At 43.6% G+C, this 13,435-nt stretch overlaps 1 protein-coding gene across 3 annotated transcripts in view; it reads right to left on the bottom strand.

Annotated features, from left to right (window-relative positions):
• KIT (KIT proto-oncogene, receptor tyrosine kinase) overlaps positions 1 to 13,435 on the bottom strand; it is a 78,343-nt gene that overhangs the window by 42,926 nt on the left and 21,982 nt on the right. For all 3 annotated transcript variants that reach the window (XM_054582191.1, XM_054582192.1, XM_054582193.1), the window contains exon 2: positions 1,802 to 2,071. In XM_054582191.1, the coding sequence (XP_054438166.1) occupies positions 1,802 to 2,071 (270 nt within the window). The remainder of the gene's footprint in view (positions 1 to 1,801; positions 2,072 to 13,435) is intronic.

The following is a 13,435-nucleotide window of genomic DNA, read 5'->3' as shown; positions in this document are numbered from 1 at the left end:
TGTGAATAAAAGGGGATATGATTACTAATCATGCCAGGGCAACAAACATGTACCAGGAAAGGCCCAGGCAGACTGGGACCCCATAAAGGCAGACAATCCTCACTCTGTACACAGGACAGGCTGCCACCCTTTACTGAGTACAGGTAACACAGGTATACGGTCAGGCCAACAGATTACATTTAAAATTTGTTTTTTAGTTACCCTTTTCACCTGAAAATTAGATGCGCCATCAAAATCAATTTAATATAATTAAAATATAACTTTGACCAATTTTGAAAGAGTTTCCAAAATTAATTATGTACCTTCCAGCCTTAACATTTATTCTGTGAATAAATTACTTCATGATGGGTGAACGATGGTCCAAGGCTGGAGCTGGTTATTTTTTCATCTACTCTTTTTCAGTTGCTTGAGTCTAACCCCTACAACAATGCTCCAATTACCTACATTGCTGTAACAGAGATTATGTAAGTATCAAAACATCTTACTTAAATAAGTAATAATTGAGCACATTCTAACCTATTGAGGATGACTTTCCCTATAAAGAAAATGTGTGAGTTCTGAGACTGATATGACTGATTCAGCAAATTTTTCCATTTTGTCAGTTGTCTACCCATCCATTAATAAGCAGAATGATCCTTATTAGCATGTAGAAAATACAGAGTACCTCTGTCAAAGCACTGCACACAGGCTGGCTCAACAATTACTTAACCATATCCAAAGGCTAAGCTGTAGCCTATCAATGTATATTTCTTTTCAACTACCCTACTAAGGAAGGACAACATATAAACTAAGGAGGAGAAGAGTCAATTCCATGGTCATCTTTACAGCAAACATGTGAGTCAACCTTACTAACCCTGATAAAGCTAGATGACTCTGTCTCCCTAATAACAATTAGGTAAAGAAGACAGAGCAGGTGACCTTATCAAATGTTGCACTGGGGAACTGAGGCTCTTGAGGTTGCTCAGGTCTACAATTTGGGTAAACTTAATCCTTATTCTTCCACAATACCATGCATGAGGCCTCCTGCCCAGGCCTGTGCCAATGATAGTCCCAGTCCAGGTAGGAGCCCAGGACCAGATGCAGGCCTGCACTTCTCTTTATAACCTGGCTCTGCCTCTTGAACTTCAAGTACTTCAGTTTTCACACCAACAAAAACATACTCCTCTCCCCTCACCCCCAGCAAACCTCCTCTTGACAAATATATTAGAAGCACATAGGAATCACTGACTTCATCACAGGAAATGAGTTATAGAAATCCAACTGTCATATTTTTCTTTTGTTTCTAAAAGGTCACAATTTTTTAAATAAATCAACTGACATTTATTAGGAACTTAGGAACATGGGGGAGCTTTGCTGACTGAGTTATTTTTCTGATTTTACTCCCTAAAAGTGGGTCAGCTCTTTTGAAGTGTTGGTCTGTTTAGGCCTTCAGAGACCTTTAGTTCCCTGAAGCGTTTTTTACTAAGTAGGAGTATCTGAGGTCTCAAGGCATTAAAATGCAGCCTTCCCAAAGGGCCTAATTTATTCTCGGGGTTTACCAGAGCACCAGGACAAATGGTCTCACCATATTGTCATCTCATTAGGAAGAGTGTCACAGCCCTGCAGACCTTCAGTTGGAATCATACCCAAAGCTGCTATCTATCAAAAGATGGAGAAACTAACGGAGAAAAATTTGTTTTAGGCTTTCTAGACCCAGCCAGTAATCTTTTACCTATGGCTTAGTCATCTATGTGTCATCCATAATTCGGAACAGGATATTAAGTTCTCTGAAGCACAGCATCAACGAAAGCTGAATATTTACCTCTAACAAACACATAAATGGAACTGCTTAAGCCATCCTCATTGGCGCACGTGTAATTGCCTGTGTTGGTGGCCTCTGCTTTCTCTGTGATCCATTCATTTTGAGTTTTCTCGGTCCGTTTACCAAGGGTCTCAAAAGTCCATTTGACAAATCTTGGATCGGTGCATAACAGCCTAATCTCGTTGCCAACACTGACTATTAACTCTGATTTTGCTGGATGGATGGATGGTGGAGACAGTTCCCCTGGACTCACAGATGGCTGAGAAGAGCCTGCCAAGAAAAATGAGAATCATGTTGAATACGATCTTTTTCCTTGGCGAAATAAAGCATTTCTTCCAATATTGATTTCCATCTTCTGTGTACTCTACAATAAAAATAGGACAAAGCTGCCCTGCTGTTTATAGTTCAAAAAGAGTTCTTTTTAAAGTTTCTTATGTTCATCTAGAACATTAAGTTATTTTCTGCCACTCTTAATTAGTCCTGAGGGTCACACCTGGTGCACACGCCAAGGCTTGCCCGGTGCCCTGGGCTTCCCTGGGTTAAACATAGAGCTGGGCCAAGTTTCCTTCCTGAATATGGGTCATTGCAATGATACTGACATGCGCACACCCAGCTTAAAAACAGCAAAATCAAAATATCACACTATTAACAACAACAACACCACCACCAACTATTGGCCTGTCACTCTTCTGGAAAAATGCACATGACCATGACACAGCTTGGCTTTTTCTTAAAGCTTTGCCAATTCAGTTATTTCTATGTAGTTCTCCTAATATGGCAACATTTGTCAAAAGGAGAACTATTATGAGTTTAAAACAATAAGGCAGAAAATAAAAATCCTGTTTTAAAGATCAGACCACCAAGGTATTTCATGGCAAATGTTAGGTTGTGGCCCGATCAACCTAATGCCTAGACAGATTTCCTAGGTAGGAAACTAGTTTAATGATGGAATCTTCACAGTCTAAATATAAAACTTGAACCTTAGAAAATTCATAGCAGCCAATTCACTCATTCATCTGTTGCATGAATGCAAACATCTGTTCATTAATTATGATCTAATGATCCTCAGACATATCATCCAAGGTGCTAGAGAAAATCCATGTAAGGGTGACATGTGGTTCTTACACGTGGGCCTTCAGAGCTTCGACACATTGCTCAAGTGTCAGAATAAGTGAAACGTAGCTACAAGATTCAGGTTTAAGCTGAAGAAAAAATAAGAGATGGGCTGGACCTCAGCAACATCAGGAAGAGGCGGAAGAGAACACAGCATGAGAAAAGGGCTGATTTCTTTAGAGCTATAATGAAACCAGCCTGATGAAAATGGGGTTCCCTTGTGGAGACCACGTGAGGTGAGACTGAGCAGGCTAAGTAAGATGGAATCAGATCATCCAGAGCCCTGAACATCTGGTATAAACGAGTGCAATGTACCATAGAGACCAGGTAGAGTCACCACAGGTTTCTCAGTAGATAAAGGACATGCACGGTGAGATACCAGGGATCAGCTAGATTCAAGGACATCGGTGAAAGCTCTGGTCCTCAGGGAGGCAAAAGCAGTAAGAAGCTACATTAAGGATTTGAGACTAAAGAGAAAAATGAAATATACTTTCAGAGGAAGAATACATTAATGGTTATAGGTTATAGTGCAATTAAAAATACAAAAGGCCGAGTCATGAGTGACCTGGATGAGGGAGAGAGAAGGCCCGGGTGAGGTGGGCTGGGGCAAGAGGAAAACAGAATTCCCCAGAGGGCTCTCAATCTCTTCTGCAGGTTCATGGAGGAAATGGTTCATATGCAGAGGATTCGTGTCCCCTCCAAGCGCATACAAGGCTGGAGACAAGAACTGCCCTGAGTTATGAAGGAGTAAAAGCCATCCGAGCCAGGTGGAGAGAGGGGCTGGTGGGAGGCAAAGCAAGAGGAAGCCATACCAGGAAACTCTGCAAATTCAGGATGGCTGGGGTGGGATGATAAGAGACACAGACAGAAAGGAACGGGGACAGGAGACCTGCTCCCAGGTGCTACCTGGGCGGTAGATGGACTTCCCACTTTATGACCTGAAATGTAGACGGTGGAGGCAGAGCAATAATGTGTAAAGTTAAAAGACTAGGATCAGATAATCAAGGGAAACTGTTTGTGGAAAAAAGAGAAACACATTGAGTACCAATCTTAGAGACCTCTTCCGGCTAAAAGGGTACAGGAAAGAGTCAAGGGAGACCTTAAAAAAAAAAAAAAAAAAAGAAAGAGAGAAAGAAAGAAAACCACCAGTAGGAAAGAGGAAAGACTAAAAGATGCAAAGAAGACAACAGATCAGAGGTTTCAAAAAGAAGGTGGGTGGGTCTTAAGGCAGATGCTGAACAAGATCAAAGGGAATGAACAGAAACAAAAGCCCTTGAATTTGGTTAGAAAGAGACCACAGGAAATCCAAGATACAATTTCAGTTGAGTGGGAATTTCTGTTTGCTCCAAGGTGAAAGGCTGCAAGTGTAGATCTCTCCTTGGAGAATTACAACAAGAGAAAACAGAGACAGATCTGTAGTCAAAGAAGTTTAAAATAGAAAGAAAATCAGTTTTGGCATTTGAAGGTAAAAGGGAGAGTCTATGGAGAGGGACAGACAGAATATGTGCTCAAGGGCTGAAATTGTCCCCTGCAGGTGTTCATAGATGACCTGTCTCAACTTCAGTTTGTTATCCAGACAAATATTCCATCTGGGTGCTTTTCAACCATGGCATCAATTGTACCTCTGTGACGTCAAGCAAAGTATAGCCCAGATCAGAAGACACTCAGCAGCCTTGATTCGTGGAAGAAAATAAGGTGAATTATAACCATCAAATGTAATTAAGGATCAACAACACGAGAAGTGCTATAGGCAAGACTATCTGTTCCCAGTAGCCTCAGTATCTAAATGGAACAGCCAGAATATGGAAAAGAAGTGGTTGGGATTATTTTCAAAGTCATACAGAGTATTAAACAATAAAAAGAGGTGCAACAATAGAGACACTATTATTTCAATTATTTATCCTCTTTAAAATGGGAGCAGTTCCAAGTGATTACAAGTAATGTTGACAGCAAATTCAATCCAAAAACTCTTAAAGAATTCATATCACAAATATTTCAATCAATTCAATCTTCTCATGACTGGATCTTAAGGACATACGTAGATATTGCAATCCAGGTGAATAACTACTGCTGACTTCTGGAGACCTACCTTGCCAGTGTAGGCAAGGTCTAGCTGTGTGACTTAAGGCAGGCCATTCGACCTCTCAGTCCCCAAGTTTCCACATCTGAAAAATGATAATTAAAAATAGCTTCATCTCATGGGAGTTCTTATGGGAATCAAATACAGTAAATACATGCAAGGAGCTTAACACAGGACTGCGCAATTTTTAATAAATCCTAGCTGTTATAGAGAAGCAATAAAACATACTAAGTAAGAGCTTGGCTCTCAAATTAAGACTGTCTAGCTTTGCATTCTGACTCGACCACTTACTAAGTATGTAATCCTTAGGTGAATTACTAATCAATTCTGCTACAGTTCCCTCATCTATAAAGTATGGACAGTAATAGCAGGCTGTTCTGTAAAGCTCTCAGAACGGTGCTTGGGCACATAGAAAATAAATAATTAATATTAGACACAACTATTCTAAAAACAGAACCACTTAACACCCCTCCAGTCAGTCCTGACTTACTCGCTTCTTATGGATGAACATGGTCTCACCACTTCCCAAATGGGCTCTTGCCAACTTCTCCCTTCCTTGGCAGCCAAACCTAGGAATCTTTTCTTCAAAATCTCTACCACACATCCTTTCTACTCTGCTGCCCCACCCCAGATGAGCCATTCATTGACCACTTCAGAGAGATAACATCCTCTTCCAAAAGGTCTCCATGCCTCCAGCCTCTGCTCACGCCACCCCCAACTCATCCTACTTCGTAACCCGAAGATTTATCAGCTGAAAACACCACCTTTTCAACAACCCCACTCCCAGTCTCAAAAGCCCTAACAGAGACGCAGCTAACACTGACATCAAGTACAGCTTTCAAAGCACTTCCGTGAGATTCATTTCTAGCTGATCCAACCTGCCTCTCTAATCAGACAGACCCTTAAGGCTGGCTGGCTGGCTGTCTAAGGATCCTGCAGACAGTCTTATTCCTTGGCGTGCTCATTTTTCTGTCCGGGCCCCAGGACACACCTACTCTACTGATTCACCACTGCCCCCACCCCCGCCATCGAGTGGAAGGCCCAGTCTTCACAGATGTTGTTTCCCAACCACTCTTGGTCACAATCACCTGCCCTCACTAAATCCCACCAACATGTCCGGCCCCATCAACCACATGGTTTGTATTGATGCTCAGTAGTTGTCTTCATCTAGATCTTACCCTCTCTGACTGCTCCAAGGTCTTAGAGGCCTCAGAGCAAGAATTCTAAATTGTACTTTTTGCCCTAGCATGGTCATAAAAATGCTCTCTTCAATCCCTGAACATAAAAAAGATGGAAAGAAGGACAGGTTTCCGAACACCCAGCCCCGATAACAGATGTCAACAGTCCAGCGACCTATCCCCAAAAGAGGACAGATGTCAATTCTGCCCTTTCACTGAGAAAAGGGAGTGGCCGAATCCATCCATTAAAACTACCATGGATACCTGCAGAAAAGGAGCCTCCACACTTAAGATCACTAGTTTAGGCTTTACTCCTAGGGTTTCAAAAAATAAATTTTTAAAATCATTACTACCAGAAGCATTCAAGGTTTTATTTTCCAAATAAATTATTTATCAGTTCAACTTTCAAACTCACACTATTGAAATGGAAATAGAGCTTATATTAGAGAGGGACTGTGGGTATTATTTATTTTCTTTTTTCCAAACTATCTTGAATGCTATTATAATGTTCTCACAATAAAAAAAGACTATAGAGATTATGTTAAAAGGTGCATGTGTTTATGCATATATCTACCTTTATACCGTTATTATATTTAAAATTCAATACTGATAAGGTATTTCAACTGAGTATTAAATTGCTCTGAAATTACACATTTTGAAATGCATCTGGTACACAGCAAATTCTCAACAGATGTTTGTTAAATTGGGTTTTATCTACATCAGGACTCTTTGCATTAGAAAATGTATTTCCCTAATTATGTTTGGCTAAGGCTAATATTAAAAGTTGTTTTCTGTTCCCTGAACACATGTTAATTAATGAGCAAAAAAAAAAAAAAAAAAAGGACCCACCATTCTGGGGACCAACTACTATAGTCAATGATGACTCTGAGCTAGAAACTGTAGAAACTATTCAGCAAAGAGTTATCTAGACACCTTCCTAAGTATTGAACCTAGAAGAGAGTTACTGAACTCAAAAGAGAAAAAGAAAAAAGGCAAGAAAGGAGCACTTGTGAAGAGTTAACAATGCAAAATTTTAACAAGAGTTCAAGGTATATGCCAACATACCCTCCAGAACCTCTTTCAAAAGTATAAAATTCAACCATACCCCAAAGAACTGAAAGCAGGAACACAAACAAGTATTTTGCACATTCACATTTATAGCAGCATCCTTCATAAGAGCCAACAGGTAGAAACAACCCAAGTGTCCACTGACAGATGCATGGATAAACTGAGCAAACGTATACATACACCAGGATATTATTCAGCCATAAAAAGGAACTAAATTCTGACATATGCTACAACACAAGTAAACTCTGAAAACATCATGCTAAGTGAAATAAGCCAGACACACAGACAAATATTGTATGATTCCACATAGATGAAGTACTTAGAAGAAGCAATTTCATAGAAACAGAAAATAGAATAGAGATTACCAAGAGCTAGGAAGAAGGGGGAATAGAGATTATTGTTAGATGGGTACAGAGTTTCTGTTTGAGATGACAAAAAAACGTTCTGGAAATGGACAGTGGTGACAGTTGACAGCACAGTAAATGCACATTCAACGGCCCTGAGCTAGACACATAAAAATGGTATTTTTTTTGCCCTGGCTGAGTGGCTCCGTTCGTTGGAACATCGTCCTGTGCACCAAAAAATTGTCGGTTCAATTCCCAGTCTGGGCACATACCTAGGTTGTGGGTTCAATCCCCGCTCAGGGTGCATATGGAAGCAACCAATCAATGTTTCCCTCTCACGTCGATTTTTCTCTTGCTACCTCTTTCTCCCTCTCTCCTCACCGCTCTTTTTCTCTCTCTCTCAAATCAATAAAAACACATCCTTGGGGGAGAATTTTTTTTAAATGGTACTTTTTATATTATATGTATTTTACCAAAAGTTAAAAACAACAATTCTTCAAGGCACAGGGGAAGCCTCAAACTTTCCCAGCTCTCCTGCCCTTTTCTCATACGACCACTCTGATCTCCCATATTAGCTTCTGAGAGCTACTTAACTTTGTTTTAAATCGTATCATTTAAAAAATTAATTTGTCATTATTTGTATTTGTTCCATGCAGTTGTAACTGGGGGCATGAATGACATCTCCAGTCCCAATCTCTATCACCTTATACAACATAGGCATTTCTGGGAGAAGCTCTTTTAACCCTCTGGGCTCCATAACCTAAGAGTTTCAAATCACACTAGCTACTACTGTCTAGGAAACTTTGAATGTTCAAGGTTGAAAGGTTCCTCTCTCAAACATCTTGCTTTTCTGTTCACACTGTCTGGGTCATTAGGTTTTATTCTCAAACCCATTTATGGAAGCCGGACTTGACACTGTATTATATATAACTTAAGTACACTTATGAAAATTGATCACCTATGAGTGTGTGCATTGGGGTAGAGCTGTTGCTTCTCTGGCAACTGAAACACTTTACAGGGGTGACTTAACTAAAAAAAAAAATACTATGAATTAAGTGTGAGTAAAATGTTCTAAGACTGTGGGAGGGCCATCATTCACAAACACAGGGGGATTCTGCATTCCGACTGTTTCACAAGCTCTACATTTATGGAAAAGGAAATGAGAAATTGCAGACCTTGCATTGTGGGTGTGGTCTACGGACAGCAGTTCAAACTCCCCTGAGAGCTCCCATCAGTCAACCTAAACTCAAAGTCAACCCTAACTCTAAGAAAAGGTTTTGCTTTTGCTTCTCCATCCAAAAGAATGCAGCTGTCCATCTGTCTTTTCCTAAGTGAAAATAAAATACTCAAGGTATACAAAATACAAGGTGTTTTGTAATCTGTCAGTTAAAAGACTACATGAGAGGCCAGACTGCGCTTCCGAGTGTAGAAGGTTCTCTGACCTGTGCAAGTGCGAGGGACCTGCTTGAGCATGGTGCTCCCCAGTCACCTGCAGTACTGGCTGGACTGTGTCAACCATTTCTGCCATCCAGGGTCCCCTGAGGTCTTCATTCCCTTCACAAATGTCTAAAGTGGAAAGACTGATTTACAGCTGAGGTTAAAAATAAGGAAGTTCTCTCAAAACCTTTCATCCTTTGGACACAAATATAAGGAATCAAGCAAAATAATGGCAGGGAGGAAAACCCGGAGAGGCTTCATCCAGCTTTGGGGAAGGAGGGCGGGAACTGTTGACTAAGGCAAAGCTGAAGACTCCACTGTAGTTCAACCGCTCTTTGGTTCACGCACTGTTTAACTGCAATTTGTAATTTCAGAAAAACTAATGATTTGTATATCCTACTGTTTCTGACATACTTTTATATCCCCATAGGAACAAACTGGATAGAAAGCAAAGTGGAAGGATCCTAGTAATTGCCCACAACACCCATGAGGCTTTAAAACAAGTAGATGAGACTGGAAATAGAATAAAGCTGGGGGACGGTGGATTATGAGCTCAGTGAAAACCACTCAAGTATTAAAAACATGGTCTTGCCCAGTGGCAGGGAAACAGTACATCCACTCGGGACCACCCACAAACTGAAGGAAGCCGTGTGACGGAGGACCCCAGAGGAGCCCCCATTCTGCTGCGCAGAGGACATGCCACCACGACCACTCACGTCTGCCGTTCCAACACGCATCTACTGCCATAGTGACCTAGATGCTGATGGGGAGCTCAGCCGTGTGTAGGAGATAAATCCAATGCAAATAAAATAAAAATATTGAAAGGGGGTAAATATGTCCCCAGGACCCAAAGGGAGCAGCTATTATTCAGCCTGAAAGGACCAGAAAGAGCTCCAGGAGGAGGAGGGGCCCTGAAAGCTGAGCCAGGAAGACACTGTAAAGTTTGCAATGGGTCCTGTTTGTAGGTGTAAGCAAGGAAGGGAGAGGCAAAAGCAAAGTTCTCGGAGTGTGAAGGTATACAGTGATTAAGGAAAAGTTTGTAATATAAGGACCCCTGCCAATGTCCCCACCCCGAACTGTGAGCTTGCAGGATCCAAAGCAAGGTCCGTATCCATCTCTAGCCCCGAAGCCTCACAGAGCACCAGAAATACAGAACACACTCAGTGAGTGCACGGGGAAGGAATTACTACATATGGGAAATGTGGGGGCCCGAGGTAGGGGAAGATCACAGGGGTCAGCATCCTACAGAGCGCGCTTCTCTGATCGAGGGTATTGTCTAACTAGCTTTCTTGAAGGACAATTTCAAATATCTTTAAACATTACATTATATGACATTATATGGCCAAAAACAAAGTAGTATCAAATGCATTTTTCAGGGGAAAAAAGTATGCTTTCAAAGATATTGAACTGCCTTACAACTACATACTCCAAAACACACCATCCAAATGCTGACAACCTCCAACCTTGAAAAGAACAAGTCTGGGAACTGTCCTAAATGGATCACATGAATCTGGATTCATAATTATGCTATTTCTAGAGGATTCTGGGTAAGAGAGACTTCAGATGTCTTTAACCTTGCCATACAGAGATTAAAGTACTTATCTGGGTAGAACTCATTAAAATCTACTCAAATTTAGACATGAGGTAAATAATAAGTAATTGACATGATTTCCTCACTGAATTTTAAGTCTTCCACTGCAGTACTCCCATGCTGGGGCCTGGTGCAATCTGTATTTAGCTTTTAAAAAGGAAAGATTTTATCTGCACGCCAGGTCTTGGAAGTATATTAGGTACAAGATACTTAGTGATTATACAAAATCTGTTTCGATATTTAAGACGGTTTACCGTTTCAAGCAATAGCAACATACCATTGTAAAATTATCCACCATTTGAAAGTCAGTTTAAAAAAAAAGAAATCCCAAAGCTCTGGCTAGTGTGGCTCTGTGGATTGAACATTGGCCTGTCAAATGGCGGGGGGCGGGGGGGGGAAGAAATCACAAAATAAAAAAAACTTCACTGCAGAAGAGTATTTGAAAAAGCAGCTCCTTAAGCACATTTCAATATTGGTCTAAAGATTATGAACTAACTGACAGCAGGGAACGGAAGGACAGGGAAATGAAAGCTGAAGCATTAGCCATCAGTGGCAGAGAGAGATGGCCCAGTAACACAGCAAGCACTTCTGAAACATGTCTTCACTGATGAAATGGTAATTGAGCTCCTTACCCCTTGGCCTGGGTGGAGCTGGGACCAGAACACAGAGCTGGGGCTCCCAGCCCCATGGGGAAAAAACTCACACAGGTAACTACCTCACCATGAAGCAAGCATGGGCTGAACGGGAAACAGAGGCAGTGGGCAAGAAGAGGGGTCAGAGAAGGATTCCAAGAGCTCAAGTTAGAAAATGTGTGTGACCTGGGCAGGCGTCGGGGCAGAGGGAGCGACAGGTCTAATAGATGGGAGGGCCGCCAGGGCACATGACACAGCACTGGTCAGGTGCATCCTTCAGAACTGCTACAGCACAGAGGGGTGCGGCCCCGCGGCTCGGCAGCACCTCCGTCATGGTAAGGGGGTGAACCTGTCTGACGGCGATCTACTGAAGTCTGTTTTGGGGGAGCCCTCTGGAAGCAGCGAAGGATGGTGCCGACAGAATTAGAGACAGGACGGCTAGGACAACTAGATCCAGCATAAGCTGGAGGTGCTGGGGGCGGAGAGGAGGGACAGGTGTTGACTAGGTGAGTAAGGGGCCTCAGAATAGGCTGGATCTGGGCAGTGAAGCGAGAGGAAGGAGAAAAGCCATCCCTGCTGCTGCCTTATGTGATGGGGAGATGGGTGACAACAGATTGGAGGAGGAGCAGTGAGTGGATGGCAGCTGGAAGGTCCTAGAAATTGCTGGGGGTGGGGGAGGTGACGGGAAGGTCAGGGCCACAGACATACCCAAAGGGGTGCTAATAGGGGGTGTCCATGAAGCCCCTCGGGGAGGGAGGAAAGGGTGCACAGGATAAATGGGCAGAGAAGAAAAAAACTCGATCCAAGGTGGGTGGAGTAGGGTAGCAATGACAACAACCAAGAATCAGGAAATTCCAGATTGGATGGTGCAGAGAGCTTTCTAGATGGACTATAGAATCTCTGAAGATGTGGCAGCAGGCAGAGGAGCAGAGACAGACAGAACCAGCCCCCAAGTCCTCAGCACATGGTAGGGCTGGTCGCTGACCGCAGCGGAGGGGCCGAGTCATGTGACTGACATCACTAACGCGCATCCCAGGTTGCACCTACAACTGCTAACCTCCCAGCCCCACCCCACGCCAACCACAGCGGAATCTCCGATTGCATTGCAGTCGTAGGATTGCGGGGAAGAGGAGCTTGACTTTATTGCTGTTGGAGGGCAGCAACCTCGGCCCGTTGTGGGGAGGAGGGGGAGGAGGAGGAGGAGGAGGAGGAGGAGGAGGAGGAGGAGGAGGAGGAGGAGGAGGAGGGGGAGGAGGAGGGCGAGGAGGAGGGCGAGGAGGAGGAGGAGGAGGGCGAGGAGGAGGAGGGCGAGGAGGAGGAGGGCGAGGAGGAGGGCGAGGAGGAGGGCGAGGAGGAGGAGCGAGGAGGAGGAGGGCAGAGGACTCTTGGAGTCAGTGATGGCTAATGGCAGAGTGGAAGACAGGGGTGGGTGAACAAAGGGGGCTCAGATACAGAGCTGGGGAATGAACATCCAGAAAGGCAGGCAGCCAGGGAGACAATAAAGAGGAAAGGAATGGGAGGCAGGGACAGACAGTGAAGTGACTAGCACAGCAGACTGCTAAGCAGGCCTGCTGGAGGCTCCTAGGGGTTGATGAACATGGCCATTAGGTGTCTAACCCCATCTGGGCTCAAAGGCACCAAAGGCAGGGAGAAAACACCATTTTCAAGGCCCTCTTCCTTTGGACATACTCTTTTCAGGAAAACACCAGTGGCACAAAGCAGCCAGTGAAACCACATTTCCCATGGACACCCCAGGAAAGTAGTTTCCCAGGCTCCCTGGTGCTACAAGGGGATGTCCCTTGACAACTGGGGCGCCCTCCCCAGGGGAAGGCAGGGTCAGGCTGCCCCACCCTTACCCGACTCCCGCGCTCGCTCACCTCTCTGCGTTTTCAGCCTGAGTGCATTCACTTGTGGCTTGGGCCCTTCCTGCCTCAGCTCCTGAGAGTGGTTTCCTCCTGGGGGCCAAGTCGGGCCCTCTGTTTTCTGCCTTAACCACATAGACAAACCCAAGGCTAATAAATCACCTGTGTTGATCACACCTTTCCTGTAGCATTTGCATTTCCTGCTTTTCTGGCGGTTACTGTGATCCCTGAGCAGATCATGCAGACCTTGCTTTCTGCCAAAAAGTGCTTCTCCCATGCGGATTCCTCTGCTTTGTCCCCCTGGGAGCTTCGCTGTAGTAGAATTCTCA

This window comes from Pteronotus mesoamericanus, unplaced genomic scaffold (genome assembly GCF_021234165.1).
Source record: "Pteronotus mesoamericanus isolate MK-2021 breed Mesoamerican mustached bat unplaced genomic scaffold, CSHL_Meso_final contig_68, whole genome shotgun sequence".
NCBI classification, from domain to species: Eukaryota; Metazoa; Chordata; class Mammalia; order Chiroptera; family Mormoopidae; genus Pteronotus; species Pteronotus mesoamericanus.
The sequence above is the reverse complement of the archived record's forward strand: the minus strand, read 5'-3'. Positions and strand labels throughout refer to the sequence as shown.